General features: G+C 42.4%; 1 protein-coding gene across 1 annotated transcript in view; it reads left to right on the forward strand.

Moving 5' to 3' along the window:
* Positions 1 to 16830, forward strand: part of dmxl2 (Dmx-like 2) — a 112449-nt gene that overhangs the window by 89967 nt on the left and 5652 nt on the right. Inside the window, exons 34-41 of the mRNA XM_067971439.1 lie at positions 1126 to 1191; positions 1568 to 1654; positions 3304 to 3425; positions 3555 to 3690; positions 5339 to 5399; positions 9911 to 10038; positions 15955 to 16032; positions 16377 to 16468. Of these exons, the coding sequence (XP_067827540.1) occupies positions 1126 to 1191; positions 1568 to 1654; positions 3304 to 3425; positions 3555 to 3690; positions 5339 to 5399; positions 9911 to 10038; positions 15955 to 16032; positions 16377 to 16468 (770 nt within the window). The remainder of the gene's footprint in view (positions 1 to 1125; positions 1192 to 1567; positions 1655 to 3303; positions 3426 to 3554; positions 3691 to 5338; positions 5400 to 9910; positions 10039 to 15954; positions 16033 to 16376; positions 16469 to 16830) is intronic.

Raw genomic sequence — 16830 nt, forward strand, 5'->3', positions numbered from 1 at the left:
GGATTTGAGTACAGGAACAGGGATGTCTTACTGCAGTTGAACAGGACCTTGGTGAGACCACATCTGGAGTATTGTGTGCAGTTTTGGTCTCCTTATCTGAGGAAGGATGTCCTTGCCATAGAGGGAGTGCAACGAAGGTTTACCAGACTGATTCCTGGGATGGCAGGACTGACGTATGAGGAGAGATTGGGTCGACTAGGCCAATATTCACTAGAGTTTAGAAGAATGAGAGGTGATCTCATCGAAACATATAAAATTCTAACAGGACTAGACAGACTAGATGCAGGGAGGATGTTCCCGATGGCTGGGGAGTCCAGAACCAGGGGTCACAGTCTCAGGGGTATGCCATTTAGAACCGAGATGAGGAGAAATTTCTTCACTCAGAGGGTGGTGAACCTGTGGAATTCTCTACCACAGAAGGCATTGGAGGCCAAGTCATTAGATGTATTCAAGAAGGAGATAGATATGTTTCTTAATGCTAAAGGGATCAAGGAATATGGGGAAAAAGCGGAAACAGGGTACTGAGTTAGACAATCAGCCATGATCATTTTGAATGGCGGAGCAGGCCCGAAGAGCTGAATGGCCTACTCTTGCTCCTATTTTCTATGTTTCTATGTTTTTCTTCCCACTTCTATCCTCTCCTGCCCCCTCCTCCCCCTCTCCCCTCTTTCCCCCTTTTGCAAAATCATTGTTGTAGCTGTTGTACAATAAAGTTCTTCATTTAACTTAAGTTCAGCTCCATTCCGCTTATTGTGACTTGTATACAGCTACCATGACCTCTGCAATCTGGATATTTTGAACTACCACTCCTGGTTCTAATTGTTAAGCTACAAATCCAAGTGTCATTCAAATCCACCCATCACCTGGATTTATGCTTCATAGGTATTAACTTTTTGATGCACAACACTTTGGTAAATATGCTACATAAGGAGAAAAAGGTTGAAAACCTATTGGTATGAAAAGAGAAGGCAAAATAAGAAATCAATATAATAAAGAAACTGATTTTACCAATATAATACTGCCAGGGTTTCATTTTTTAATTCAATAAAAACATTTTTATTCATTTTCGTTTTTTTTATTTCTGTGCATGTGTAATGTGCTGTGACTGTGTGCTGTGTTGTGTAGTCAGTAGAAGACCATGTGGACCAAGTCAAACAAAACTGCGTAGCAGAACATCGTGGAAACAACAAGGTAGTATCCCTTATCCCACCCCCTCAACTTTAGCAGCTGTTGTAAATGCACTAGCTTCAACATCTTGTTTAATGGCGTGTGAAAGTAAATAATTGTACACATGCAGAGATCTATCTCATTGTTGTTATGTCTGTGGAAGATGCAATGCAAGCACAAATATGTCATTCTGTGCGAATTCAAAAAGATTACATTGCTAATTTATATACAGCTTTTTGCTGCAATGCTAAAACCATTAAACAAATAGTAAGGTTTTTTTGCTGCATGCTTTATTTCCACTTTAAAGGCAAACAACTTCATTGGTACAGAACTTTTAAGGTGTGTAGATATATTAATAGCCTTGATCAAAACTCTTATTATATGTAATACTTTATTTTAGGTTGAAGCAGACATGGGCTATCCAGGTAGAAAAGCAAAGATTATTCATAAAGATTCTGATGCCATAATGGCATTTGCAATTAATAAGGTAAGAAAATTAAGTGGCTTAGCATATTTTCCACTCCTGAGACCTTTTTAATCCTTCAGGTGAAATATTTCACAAACATTAACTGTCATCCCCTTTGCACTTGGAATCAGTGTTGTTCTTTTTGTACCCTTTCTAATCTTTTTGTGGCATAGTGAAACACAGTGGCCGTTATAATACACCTACCAGTAGATATACAACAATTTGCATTTATATAACATCTTTAACATAGTAAAACATCCCAAGGTTTGACACCGAGCCACACATTAAGACAGGTTACCAAAAGCTTGGTCAAAGAGGTAGGTTTTAAGTAGCATCTTAAAGGAGCAGAGATAGAGATGTGGAGAGATTTAGGGAGGGAATTCCAGAACTTAGGGCCTAGGCAGTTGAAGGCACAGCCGCCAATGGTGAAGAGATTAAAATCGGGGATGCGCAGGAGTGTTGTGTATTCCAGACAATTATTATACTGCAAAGCACATTTTGCTGGGTCTTGCATGACCAAGAGAAATCTCCACATTTGTGTTTAGGCTTGTGCACAGAACTCAGCTCTCCCAAGTGGTAAATTTTTAACGTTTGGTAACGTCCAAACTGTTATATATAACATAATGAAGACTGGTTAAGTTTATAAAGTGTCCGGGAGAAAGATATGGTACTGTTCCTGAAGGTTACATTGAGCATGGTTGGAACATTGTAGGAGGCTAAAGGTGAAGAGATCAGAATAGGAATGAGAGTGGCTGTTCAAAAGTTACAAGGACAGGGAATGGAGATATTCCTAATATACATTTGGCCTCCCCAGTATAGAGGAGAGCACACATGATCAGCAAATACAGTATACCAGATTAGAGGTAGTAGGCATAAATTGCTTTCTCACATGGACGGAGGGCTTGGGACAACTCCTATTTTCTTTGGAGTATAGGTTACTGATGATGTACTGTGGGTCTGTCAGCATCTGGGAGGAGGAGAGGCAGGTTAATACTTTGGGTGTAGACTCTTTTTCAGAACATATTTCTGTGGGGGGGAGGTGTGAGAAGTCATTTTGATGCTGAGGTGTTGATCTGTTTTCTGTTTTTGGTACTGCTGAGCCTAATGTGTGTTTTCAGCACTTACTCTTCATTTTCAGACCTCCTGCGTTTTTGTTTCTTTTTCCCCAATTTTCCTTTTTTTTACTGTTTTCATTCAGTGGCCTCTCCCGTGCCTTTTCACATCTTGGCTACTTGCATGTTCTTTCGTTTTAATGTCTTTTCGTTGCCTCACTGAGATGGTCTTTTATATCATTTAACTTTTTTCTTAAGCAGTTTGTAAGCCATTCAATCATCAACTTCACTTATCTGTGATTGTAATACCTGTTCCAACCCTACATAAGGGGCTTGCTTATCTTTCAGTTTTCAATTCTGATGAAGGTTCATAAACAAAATGTTAACCTGCCACTTCTCTTTACAAATGCTGACTGATCTACTATGTATTTCCAGCATTTTCTGCTTTGTTTCAGGTTGCTAGCATTTTTCAGTTTTTTCTTTTTATTAGCATTTTGATTAATCTGCCTTTATTATTAAATGTGACTGCTCATACCAGTTCATTACAGACTATTTTCTTCTCTACTTTTATTTTGGTTTCTTTTTGTTTTAATTTTGTTTTTTCCCCCCCTATAAAAGGCAAATTCCAATGAGATAGTTTTGGCTTCTACTCATGATGTACAAGAACTTGATGTATCTGCAATTCTAGCTGCTCAGCCTTATACTTGGATTGGTGAAGATTCAGACAGAGACTCTAGAAGGTGCTAAACTTTATTTAACCCATTTGAATGCTTTTAATTGTAACGTGTCCAGATGCCATTGCGTTTGAATTTGAAATACAATATTTGCATTACCCAAGGTTGTAACACATTAGTGATGATCTCTTGTAGTTCCGACGATCTTGATCATCGCTCAACAACGAGCACTAGCCAAACAAGTACAACTCATTTTGGATCCAGCCAGCTTTCTACTTCTTCTTCTATGCCGTGGCTAGGAAGTGGGCAAACTAGCACAGGAGCCACTGTGGTATGTCCAGAGTTATGGAACTAACTGCTCTAATACTGTCCTTTTATTCATTATAATATCTCTCATCTTGCTTTTAACCAATTTGGTGTTTATCTCCTCCCCGATTGTTTACATAAGAGAAGGATATTGAGGAGGAGGTAAATCCTGCATCAGGTACAAGCAAGATGCAAAGGATTTGTTAAATATTTTCATTAATCCCCTACTAACTCACTAACCTTTCCTCTTGAGGGACCCACCTCACATTTAACAATTCTGTTTTTTACTGATATATTAGTAGAATACTTTATTGTTTTTAATATATTTTGAGCAAACCCCCTCATTGCTTTTCTTATCCCTCTCTTAACTTTCTTGTTTTCTCTTATTTTTATCATTTTGTTCATATGTATAGGCTCCATATACTCTCCTCTCCAATTTTAAATTGTTTCTAACCTCTTTATTTATCCATGGCATCCTGAAACTTGAGCTGTTTATTTTAAGTGAATTCAACTCTGTACTAAAAAAACCATTGTAAACAATTTTACAACACCAAGTTATAGTCCAACAATTTTATTTGACATTCACAAGCTTTCGGAGGCTTCCTCCTTCCTCAGGTGAATGTTGTGGAAAAAATTTTTTTCCACAACATTCACCTGAGGAAGGAGGAAGCCTCCGAAAGCTTGTGAATGTCAAATAAAATTGTTGGACTATAACTTGGTGTTGTAAAATTGTTTACAATTGTCAACCCCAGTCCATCACCGGCATCTCCACATCTTAAAAAAAAACACACACAGGAATGTAGAACGAGTTCATAAAGCATTCATTTGCAAACTTTACCAATCAGAAGAGCTTACTCTAAGAATTGCTTTCATCTGTTTTTAATATATTAAATCCTGTTAGCTATGTAGAATGTGGATCTATAGGGCATTTACATCTGATGTGAAATGTGTACTTTTAAAGGACAATGTCAGTTCCCCCAATTGCTCAGTACATTTATCCAGTGAATACCTGAGCCTTACAGACGAGGAAGGTCTCAGGATTGACCTCGGGTCTGTGTTGAGTTAGTGTTTAATTAGCTGATTTCAGCCAGGACAATAAAAAGGATGCTAACATTGACCCCAGAGCCAAGGTAAGATGCTGTAGGGCAGAATACATTTATGGAACCTTATCCCAGCAAGGAGTCAACACCTTCAGGACCGGAGGTGAGGGAAGAAAACTGGAAGAGAAAATTGGCAACAGTTTAAAAAAAAATACAAAGTGAATATAATTAAGTGAATATTTGCTTCTTTCAATGACTAAACTGTGGGTTTTTTTGGTAATTGTACCTTTTTAAAATAATTTGTGTTTGATAATGTACCTGAACAATTTCACATTAATAAAGTGAATACAATAATCAATAAATACATTAATTGTCAAAAGTGAACGTTGTCATTTCCAATATAAGCTGCTTTGTTCAGTTGAATGAAAAGCATACGGTATTTAACCACATATAACTGGGCTGGAATTGTCCCTTTTAAAAAAAAATCAGCAGTAGGTAAATTAGATGAAATGTTAACGCAAAGACAATAAAGTGTACAATTACATTTGTTTTCTGTATACTACATTGACATTTTAAAAATTGAATCTATGATACTGCTTTTATAAATGGATAATGTCTTTTTCCTTATTGTAGCTCATAAAGAGAAACTTGAACAACGTGAAAAGGATGACTTCCCATCCGGCTCACCAGTACTGTGAGTATTGAAATGAGATTATGGCCAATACAAAGTTCTAGGTTTATATAATACGTTGACAAATCTTCGATCTAATTAGAATACTCCATCCTTGGGCAAAGTATCTGAGTATTGCTAACACCAAAAGTGCCAAACTCTAACTGAGTCACTGTCTTCAGGAGAGGAGGATAAAAAGAGGAAAAAAAAGTACGAACTAACTTGATAAAAACATTTAAACAGCTGATTACAGTAATTTATTATGTCATAAAAAACAATATATACGTACCTTCTTGCAGGTCTTTCTGCTCTGTAAACCTGGATGTATGATTTAAGCACCAGTTAGGTACTTTGCTGATTGCTTTTTTTTTATTCGTTCATGGGATGTGGGCGTCGCTGGCGAGGCCGGCATTTATTGCCCATCCCTAATTGCCCTCAAGAAGGTGGTGGTGAGCCGCCGCCTTGAACCGCTGCAGTCCTTGTGGTGACGGTTCTCCCACAGTGCTGTTAGGAAGGGAGTTCCAGGATTTTGACCCAGCGACGATGAAGGATCGGCGATATATTTCCAAGTCGGGATGGTGTGTGACTTGGAGGGGAACGTGCAGGTGGTGTTGTTCCCATGTGCCTGCTGCTCTTGTCCTTCTAGGTGGTAGAGGTCGCGGGTTTGGGAGGTGCTGTCGAAGAAGCCTTGGTGAGTTGCTGCAGTGCATCCTGTGGATGGTACACACTGCAGCCACTGTGCGCCGGTGGTGAAGGGAGTGAATGTTTAGGGTGGTGGATGGGGAGCCAATCAATTGGGCTGCTTTATCTTGGATGGTGTCGAGCTTCTTGAGTGTTGTTGGAGCTGCACTCATCCAGGCAAGTGGAGAGTATTCCATCACACTCCTGACTTGTGCCTTGTAGATGGTGGAAAGGCTTTGGGGAGTCAGGAGGTGAGTCACTCGCCGCAGAATACCCAGCCTCTGACCTGCTCTTGTAGCCACAGTATTTATATGGCTGGTCCAGTTAAGTTTCTGGTCAATGGTGACCCCCAGGATGTTGATGGTGGGGGATTCGGCGATGGTAATGCCGTTGAATGTCAAGGGGAGGTGGTTAGACTCTCTCTTGTTGGAGATGGTCATTGCCTGGCACTTATCTGGCACGAATGTTACTTGCCACCTATGTGCCCAAGCCTGGATGTTGTCCAGATCTTGCTGCATGCGGGCTCGGACTGCTTCATTATTTGAGGGGTTGCAAATGGAACTGAACACTGTGCAGTCATCAGCGAACATCCCCATTTCTGACCTTATGATGGAGGGAAGGTCATTGATGAAGCAGCTGAAGATGGTTGGGCCTAGGACACTGCCCTGAGGAACTCCTGAAGCTTACCTGATGTAAAAGTCACGTGTCCTCAGAACACTGATTTTTAAACAATGTATCTATTAATATATTAAAAATCTTATGTCTGCATGCATTTCTTGTCTACAAAACTTTAATTCCTGTTGTCATGTTTTTGACAACTTTTTCCCATTATAAATCCCTATGCCTTTTATAATAGAAACTGCGTAGGTTAACTTGTCATACTGTAATTGCACCCCCCCTGCCATTGTAGCACTTCAGTTTTGCATCTCCCAGTTCCTTCGCCTGTAATGCGATAAACACCTATGCTCCAACTAGCTCCCCTGTGCAATGCCATGAGTGTTCCGACTATTCACTTAAGAAACCGCCCTCCCTCAGCTGATGAATCAGACCTCCTCCATGTTGAGCACCACTTGGAGGAAGCACTTGGAGGGTAGCAAGGGCACAGAATGTATCCTGGGTGGGGGACTTCAATGTCCATCACCAAGAGTGGCTTGGTAGCACCACTACTGACCGAGCTGGCCGAGCCCTGAAGGACAGACTGGGTCTGCGGCAGGTGGTGAGCAAACCAACACAAGGGAGAAATCTACTTGACCTTGTCCTCGACCTCGTCCTCACCAATCTACTTGTCACAGATGCATTTGTCCATGACAGTAATGGTAGGAGTGACCACCGCACAGTTCTTGTGGAGATGAAGTCCCGTCTTCACACTGAAGACAGCATCCAATGTGTTGTGTGGCGCTACCACCGTGCTAAATGGGATAGATTCAGAACAGATCTAGTGACTCAAAACTGGGCATCCATAAGGCCTGTGGGCCAGCAGCAGCAGCAGAATTGTATTCCAGCACAATCTGTAACTTCATTGACCTGGCATATTCCTCAATCTACCATTACCAACAAGCCAGGGGATCAACCCTGGTTCAATGAGGAGTGTAGAAGAGCATACCAGGAGCAGCACCAGGCGTACCTAAAAATGAGGTGCCAACCTGGTGAAACTACAACACAGGACTACAAGCATGCTAAACAGTGGAAGCAACATGCTAGAGACAGAGCTAAGCGATTCCACAACCAACGGATCAGATCAAAGCTCTGCAGTCCTGCCACATCCAGTCTTGAATGGTGGTAGACAATTAAACAACTAATGGGAGGAGGATGCTCCGTGAACATCCCATCCTCAATGATGGCAGAGTCCAGCACGTGAGTGCAAAAGACAAAGCTGAAGCGTTTGCAACCATTTTCAGCCAGAAGTGCCGATGGATGATCCATCTCGGCCTTCTCCCGATATCCCCACCATCACAGAAACCAGTCTTCAGCCAATTCGATTCACTCCACATGATATCAAGAAACGCCTGAGTGCACTGGATACAGCAAAGGCTACGGGCCCCGACAACATCCCAGCTATAGTGCTGAAGACTTGTGCTCCAGAACAAGCCGCGCCTCTAGCCAAGCTGTTCCAGTACAGCTACAACACTGGCATCTACCCGACAATGTGGAAAATTGCCCAGGTATGTCCTGTCCACAAAAAGCAGGACAAATCCAATCCGGCCAACTACCGTCCCATAAGTCTACTCTCAATCATCAGCAAAATGATGGAAGGTGTCATCGACAGTGCTATCAAGTGGCACTTACTCACCAATAACCTGCTCACCGATGCTCAGTTTGGGTTCCGCCAGGACCACTTGGCTCCAGACCTCATTCCAGCCTTGGTCCAAACATGGACAAAAGAGCTGAATTCCAGAGGTGAGGTGAAAGTGACTGCCCTTGACATCAAGGCAGCATTTGACCAAGTGTGGCACCAAGTAGCCCTAGTAAAATTAAAGTCAATGGGAATTGAGGAAAACTCTCCAGTGGCTGGAGTCATACCTAGTACAAAGGAAGATGGTAGTGGTTGTTGGAGGGCAAACATCTCAGCCCCAGGACATTGCTGCAGGAGTTCATCAGGGCAGTGTCCTAGGCCCATCCATCTTCAGCTGCTTCATCAATGACCTTTCCTCCAACACAAGGTCATAAATGGAGATGTTCGCTGATGATTGCACAGTATTCAGTTCCATTCGCAACCCCTCAGTTTATGAAGCAGTCCGTGCCCGCATGCAGCAAGACCTAGACAACATCCAGGCTTTAGCTGATAAGTGGCAAGTAACATTTGCGCCAGGCAATGACCATCTCCAACAAGAGAGAGTCTAACCATCTCCCCTTGACATTCAACAGCATTACCCATTGCCGAATCCCCCACCATCAACAACCTGGGGGTCACCATTGACCAGAAACTTAACTGGACCAGCCACATAAATACTGTGGCTACAAGAGCAGGTCAGAGGCTGGGTGTTCTGCGGCGAGTGACTCACCTCCTGACTCCCCAAAGCCTTTCCACCATCTACAAGGCACAAGTCAGGAGTGTGATGGAATACTCTCCACTTGCCTGGATGAGTGCAGCTCCAACAACACTCAAGAAGCTCGACACCATCCAAGATAAAGCAGCCCGCTTGAATGGCACCCCATCCACCACCCTAAACATTCACTCCCTTCACCACCAGCACTGCAGTGTGTACCATCTACAGGATGCACTGCAGCAATTCGCCAAGGCTTCTTCGAAAGCACCTCCCAAACCCGCGACCTCTACCACTTAGAAGGACAAGGCAGCAGGTGCATGGGAACACCATCACCTGCACGCCCCCTTTCAAAACACACACCATCCTGACTTGGAAATATATCACCAAACAAAACTGTAATACAACAACACTTTGTAGCTCTAGGACTGTCCCTGGCCACTTTCACACGTACTCGTTAGCCAGTTTCAATGTGCATCATAATAAAAACATTTGAGTCTGATGTTACACACTTGTGACATTTATATAATTAATTCCTGATTCTGAATTGAATGGCAGGATCCAGTTTTCAGAGTCACTTCACGTTAACACCTGCAAAGCACAGTAACTGGCATTTGCACTTAGCACGTTAATGTAATTAAATAGTGACGACAACTAATTCCTTTGAAATTAAAGAAGGCACACAGTCACCATTTTAAGCCTTCGGGAAAGGTTAGCACTGGCAGATTTTTTATATGCAAGAGAGATGAAACGCACATTTTTCAATTTGACGTATAATCAATCATTGAGCGGCAAAATAATTTATTTTTACATATTTGTATTGATTAGCCCGTGAACTAAGATTTTACTCTTTGCAATTATGTCAATCAGATCTTACAGGTGCACAAGATGGAAGTGTCCGAATGTTTGAATGGAATCGGCCACAGCAGGTTATATGTTTCCGTCAAGCTGGCAACGCCAGGGTTACTCGATTGTATTTCAATTCCCAGGGCAATAAGGTTAGTATTTAATGCAATCTTTCTAAAATTTAATTTAACTTAAAGTATGAAGGAACAAATATACCTTTCATCCCTTTCCTTCCATAGACCTGGTTAAATTTGCTTTACCATTCTACTGAATTTATTTAATTTTTGAGAAAGGTCCTGCAAATCTTTTCTGTGATTTCCCAAAGGTACTGAAGTGAAAGTGCAGAATACTTATTTAGTTGTACCCATTATTCAACTTTGATCAGTTGCAGTGCAAAGGTGAACTTTCCACAGTCGTTGCAGCAGAAGAGCCATTGTCTCCTATAAGTATTAGATCCTCTCAGTACGTATGCATCTTTATAAACTTCAGTCCAAATCCTACCCAGATATTTATCTAGTTCTTTTTAAATGAATTAGTCAACATAGAGTTAGCTTTTGCTGGAAGTTTGATCCAAATAAACACTGTGAGGAGCATTTCTACAAAGAAAGAAAGAAAGAAAGAACAGACTTGCATTTATATAGCACCTCTGCAGGCTTATGGGGAAAGAGCAGGGAAGAGAGACTAATTGAATAGCTCTTTTAAAGAGCCATCACAAGCAGGATGGGCTGAATGGCCTCCTTCTGTGCTGTATGATTCTATGATTTATTTCAGGAGAATCTCAGGACATCGCAAAGTGCTGTAGTCACCGTTGGAATGTAAAAAAGATGGCGGCCAATTTGCGCTTAGCAAGGTCACACAAACAACAATCAGATAATTACCAGATAATCTGCTTGTCATTTTGGTTGAGGGATAAATATTGTCCAGGACTTCGCTCTTCCCTGCTCTTCTTCAAATAGTGCCATGGGATCTTTTGCGTCCAACTGAAAAGGCAGATAGGGCCTCAGTTTAACATCTCATCTGAAAGCCAGCACCTCCAACAGTGCAGTACGGCCTCAGTACTGCACTGAAGTGTCAGCCTGGATTATGTGCTCATGTGTCTGGAGTGGGACTTGAACCCACAACCTTCTGACTCAGAGGTGAGAGTGCTACCACTAGGCCAAGATTTGTTTAAAGATTTAGTTTTTGGAAAACGTTCAAATTTTAGAGGATAGATTTTCCTGGTTGCGCCCCAGGTGCAGCAAATACAGGAAAATCAGGTAGGGAGGAGTGCACACCTGTATGGGCCCAGCCAATTGTTCATCTATTTAAATTAATGGACAGAAAATCAATTGGTCTTATTTATGTGCATGCATTCGAACCCAGCTGATTTTCCTGTATTTGCTGTGCCCGGGAGATTCAGTCCCACAGTCTCCAGTTGATTTTTTAAAATTGCTGCTACAGTTTTGATGGTTTTCAGTGGCTGGAGGGAAAAGAATGGTTGACTATGCTACAGCATATTAATGTACAATCTAAAGGGCACTAGTAATTACCCTTCACCCCAAAGGCATTATCTGTTACTAAAATAACTTAAAGGAAAGATTATTCCTGAGGGTAAGGGATTACTTGCAGTGTAAAATGCTTTCCCATCCTACAGGTTTAATAGAAATCAGTTTATCACGTCCAAAAGTAGCCTATTTCAGATTTCTTTTGCCTATTTTAAAACTATTTTCTTTTTTCTTAACTTTGTGCTCTCTTTTCAGCTCTTTATACCAAAAAAATGCTCATTTCATGCCTTGCCTGTTGCAGTGCCTTATTCTTAACACAGTATGGCACTGTAACATACTTAAGACAACAGGAAGTATGTAATCCATTGGTCCTTTTTTATTATCGTGTGGTTCGTTTTAGTGTGAGATGTCAGAGCTTCCATTCTGGGCACCTAGTTTCAGCATTCCCAGGTCAAATATAATGATGTTAGATGATGAATAAAGTTCACTCTACTGTGCTCCAATAATGTGCCTCGACCCCAGACTCAAAAGTACATAATAACATAGGGCTCGATTTTAGCAGCCGCGATCGGGTGCGTTGGTGACGGGAGGGGGGCGGGGGGGCTACGAAAATCGGGGATTCCCGGGGCGGGTCGGAAGCCCGGCTCCAACCCGCCCCATTTCCAGGTTTCCCCACTGACGGGCTGACCGCGCGCCGCCCCCACATGTGGGACTCCGGCGGAGTGCCACTTAAAGTAATTGAACAGGTACTTCAGGTTGTTTACAGACCTGATTGACCTGTTATTTTAGCAGGGATGGGATTTTACAACTGACTGGGACTGTTTCCCATACTTGGGGAAACACTCCCAGTTGAAATGGACGTGTTGCAGCCATCAGCCTGTGGCAGCTGCAAAGGTCCATTTGACAGGTGGGGGAAGACCCTCACTCATTGCAGGAGGCCACTCTGTCACTTTGGACAAAGTTTGGCCTCCACCATCCTCCTAACAATAAAATTCACCAACTTGCACACTGACCCCGGTGTCCAGACATATGTACCTATCTTGCGGACCCCCTCAGATGTACATCTTCCGAATGGGGGCCGCCATAGCTGCAGTCATGACCTCCTCGGAAGGCGAACAGCATCGCCGGCCATGCCGTCCACCTCTGACACGTGGAGCTCCACAACACAGTGCTGTGACACATCCACCTGCACAGCAGGAGGGAGGGCAACTGCAAAGAGAGATGCATCGCAGAGGGCACTGCCCTCGCCACAGGGTCTACAGACCGAGGCTCAGCTTCCTGGACCTCTCTGAGCAGTAGTGCACACGGAGGCTCAGAGTCACTCAACATGTAGTCGTGGACATCTGCAGCCTCCTTCATGCCGAGCTGCTCCCGGCTGGCCCGAGCACCACCTTCTTACCTGTCGCTGTCAAAGTCACCACTGCCCTCAACAACTTCTCCGCATTCTTCCAGGGTGCCACCGGGGACATCGCCGACGTCTCTCAGTCGTCTGCACAAAAGAGCCCTGCAAATACACCTACACCCACTCTGCAGTGACACAATGGGTGGCATCAGTTGTGGGTCTTCATTGTGATCCTCAGGAAAGGGCATTATTGCACAAACCAGACAAGATTCGCAAAGACATGGCAGTAGTGGTGCCAATATTATATGTAATGTGCGTTGATCAGAAATTAAATAGCAGTAAAAACCATGACAAACCCTCAAACACCCTTGTGCATCCCCTTCATGCTCACAACACGTTTGTCTTACGCTTCCTACTGCACATATGTGATGCAGTCGCTGTGGCTGCAGCACAGGTAGTGGCAGGTTGAGTGAGGCTGACCGTGAAAGAGATGCACGAGAGGGTGAGTATGAGATAGAGCCATGAGATTGTATGAGGATTGGGTTGAGTGGTAGTGGCAGAATGAGTACTGGCGAGGTGAGTAAGTGCAGGTAAGATGAGGATGAGGTTTGAGTGGGTGTGAGGAGTGATGTGACAGAGCAGTGTTGGCAGTGCAGAAGGAGATGTGGGCTGGGGGCGGTGATGTGGCAGACGGAGTGTAGGGGAATGAATACGTGTACTTACTTTGGCTGACCTACTTAGGTCATTGCAGCGCCTCCTGCACTGTATGCAGGTGGGCGATATGTTGGTGGTGCAGGTGACCTCCTCTGCCACCTTGAGCCAGGTCTTCTTGGTGGCAGAGGCAGGCCGCTTCCTCCCGCCCGCCGGGGGGGGAAGATCTCTGTCCTCCCTCTCCTCCTCACCCCATCCAGTAAGAGCTGGAGTGAGGCATCATTAAACCTGGGAGCAGCCTTCCCCCTGGGCTGCTCCATGCTGTAATTTTTCCTATTTGTTGCAGCATCTATCAGTGGAGGACTGCCCCTTTAAATAGAGCTCCTCCAGCTGACAGAACCCGGAAGAACAGTTAAGTGGATCCAATCAGCCTGCGATTGCGCGCGGAGCAGACTGTTTTCACCGGGCGCGTTACTCACGTGCCCAATCGACCCCCCGCCGCCATGGTAATATCGGGCCCATAGTAACAGTTTTAGGCTGGAGAAGACCTTTAGTCCATCTAGCCCACCTACCCAGTATTCCCTTGGTGCATTTCCAATAACCCTGAATCCCATTTGTTGACAAGAACCTGTCTAGTTCCATTTTGGAACCCATTAAGGTTTTTTGTTCCACCACCTGTGCTGGTAATCTGTTCTATGCACTTACCACTCTTTTGGTTTAAAAAAAGTATCCAATTGTGATGTTTTCACATTTCTCTCATCAACCATCCTATGGCTTTTGATTGTCAATTCAATGCCAAATTAGTAGCTTTGTGCTGGGCTCCACTCGAAACTGTATTGAGACCACCCAAAGTCATTTCAGTCGAGAACTTTACAGCCAGCTGAAAAAGACTTCAATTCCATTTGGACTCAGATCCCAGAGGTGAAGGATCAGTTTCTAGCATACTGGGCCATCTAATTCCCCAGGTGTGCACCTTCTCGTTGCTAGCACTTAAGAGGCACGCAAATCATTATGCCGTGGAGGGGGAGGGACCCCTAATTCTGGGCAGACAAGTGCCGACTAGGGATTTGCAAATTCAGTTGTGGTCTTTGTGCCTTCCCACATTATTGCTCAGAATGGTTGGATTTAGGACATGATTAAGTGTGTTCTAACTGCAGGTCCTCGTACATTTCTCTGAGAGGGTGTGGTGAAATTTGAGTTTGTGTGGGATGCTGTATATGTGAATGATTTTGCATTGACCCTCAAGATTCTACTGTGAATGCAAGTTGTTAATGTGTTTCCACATCTTTCTCCATCTCTCCTCTATCGCTTGGCAGCTGACATCCTATTTCAGGTTTCCTAGATGCTTGGTGTGTTGTCTGCTGCCTTGGAGGTAAAATGATACATGGATTGGAAGGTGTTGGGTGTAGGGCAGGAAGGAGGAGAATTGATTTCCAGATTGTGGAGGCACAGCTGTAATGGGGTCAGTTTGGACTGAACTTTGCAGGGTAGTTTATCTTTTGATGTGCTTTGTCATCATTATTACCACTTCAATTAGGTTCTGTTTCTGAAGGTTGGTATCCAGACTTTTTATACTACCCAAGTGGTTATCCGTTTATACAAGAGTTTTAATGCTACGCCTACTGTCTGTTGCAAGCCAGCCTATTCATGTCTTTTGGGAAAAAAACTGGTCAACTGTGCAGATAAACAATGGTATTGATCAATATATTGTGAAATGGAGGGCTTTTTTTCCTGAAATCATATAAAGGATGAAAAGAAAAACTTAAATAAATCCCATGGGAAGTAAAGAATGAAAGAGGGGGACAAAATATTTCTTACAACCCCTATATTTTTTCTAGTAGCTATTTGCAAACAATTTTTAGGATGTACTAAATGAGATATTTGAGCACTGCATGAATTTTAAATGCTTAATTTCTAAAACTGAGAAACCTGGATAACACAAAGCTGGACCTTATGTGAACACACCAAGGCTGTCATTGTTTAACACAGACAGCTGTTCTGACAGCAGGTGACTCTCCAGGCTCACCAAACTTCAGGGTATCCATCCTGATGTATTCAAACTAATCTTCACTGATTCCTAATACTTTAATTGCTTTCACCAGAAACGTACATTGGTTTACCTATTGGTGCAGTGGTTGAATGTTTTGCTTACACTGTAGTTGGAGAAGTTTAGATTGAGACAGTTTCATACTGATATAGAAGTATTCAGGATTGGCTCATTTTATGCTTTCTTTATTCTCCATTCAGCCACTTTGACTTTGATCTAGATATTCTTCTTTTGCTTCTCAGCAGTATGAATTTCAACAGAACTCTTCTAACTTCTAATAAATGTTGAATGTAAATCAATACCAGCAAGTTTAAGAAATGTAAAAGATCTCTTAAAGGATATGGCATTTATTCTGTTAACTTGACCAAACTATTGGATATTGTGTTTCTGCTCTTTGATGTTTAAACCTCACACCATTTTACTGTATAGCTGGATACTACATTCAATATTCTTTTCTAAAGAAGGCTGTAGTCAAAAAAAAGGTTTCAATAAAATTGTACCTTTTACGATTGCCTTATTAAAGTGAGTTTTTTCTCTCTAACAGTTGGGGGTGGCAGATGGAGAAGGTTATTTGAGCCTATGGCAAGTCAACCAAACTGGATCTAATCCTAAACCTTACCTTGTAAGTTACATAAGCTGTTTTATAATTTGTTCAGAACACATGCTCTTACCTTTTGTTGAAATAAATATTTAATTTGTTTGAAGATATTATAGTCATGCCAAGAGCATGTTCAGTCTTTCCAAGTGCCTTCTATAGATGAGTTTAGTTGTCTGCCCTCAGGCAAAAGTACTGATTACATTTGTTGAGAGTGTAGCATTTCAGGGACAGAGAACTTAACAGTAACTTGTAACAATATGAACCATCATCTAAGGAAGCAAAGCAAAGTTTGCCAAAGGAAATGCTGCCATAGAATTTCTTTTGGGATGTTGTATTAGTATAAGAAGTTTTTATTTGTTTAATTGCAGAGCTGGCAGTGTCACAGTAAAGCTGCTGGTGACTTTGCATTCGTTACCTCCTCAAGCCTCATAACAACAGCAGGACAATCTAACGACAACAGGTACAATGGACTGTAACAAGATGTTGACATATGAGAGAATTTGTTGCCAAATGTAAAAGGGGACATTTCCCAAAATCATCTTTTAAAAGATTTTTTTCTCAATCTATTTAAGTATTAACATATTTTCTTCGTAGGTTCCAACTTATTAACAAATCCTGTAACTAATTTTTGTAGGTTGTAACATACTAACAAATCCTGTAGTGCAAAGCTAGGGTTGAGCTCCAGGCCAGATGGTTTACCTGTTCCACTCTGTTTTTCTGAATCCTTCCTGCTGCCATGTGAAGAAAGTTTTTTTTTGCACCATAGAATATACGCCTTCCCCTGCCCTTTATTATTCTCTAAAACACGACAGAAATAACAAT

Source organism: Heptranchias perlo, chromosome 34 (genome assembly GCF_035084215.1).
Source record: "Heptranchias perlo isolate sHepPer1 chromosome 34, sHepPer1.hap1, whole genome shotgun sequence".
NCBI classification, from domain to species: domain Eukaryota; kingdom Metazoa; phylum Chordata; class Chondrichthyes; order Hexanchiformes; family Hexanchidae; genus Heptranchias; species Heptranchias perlo.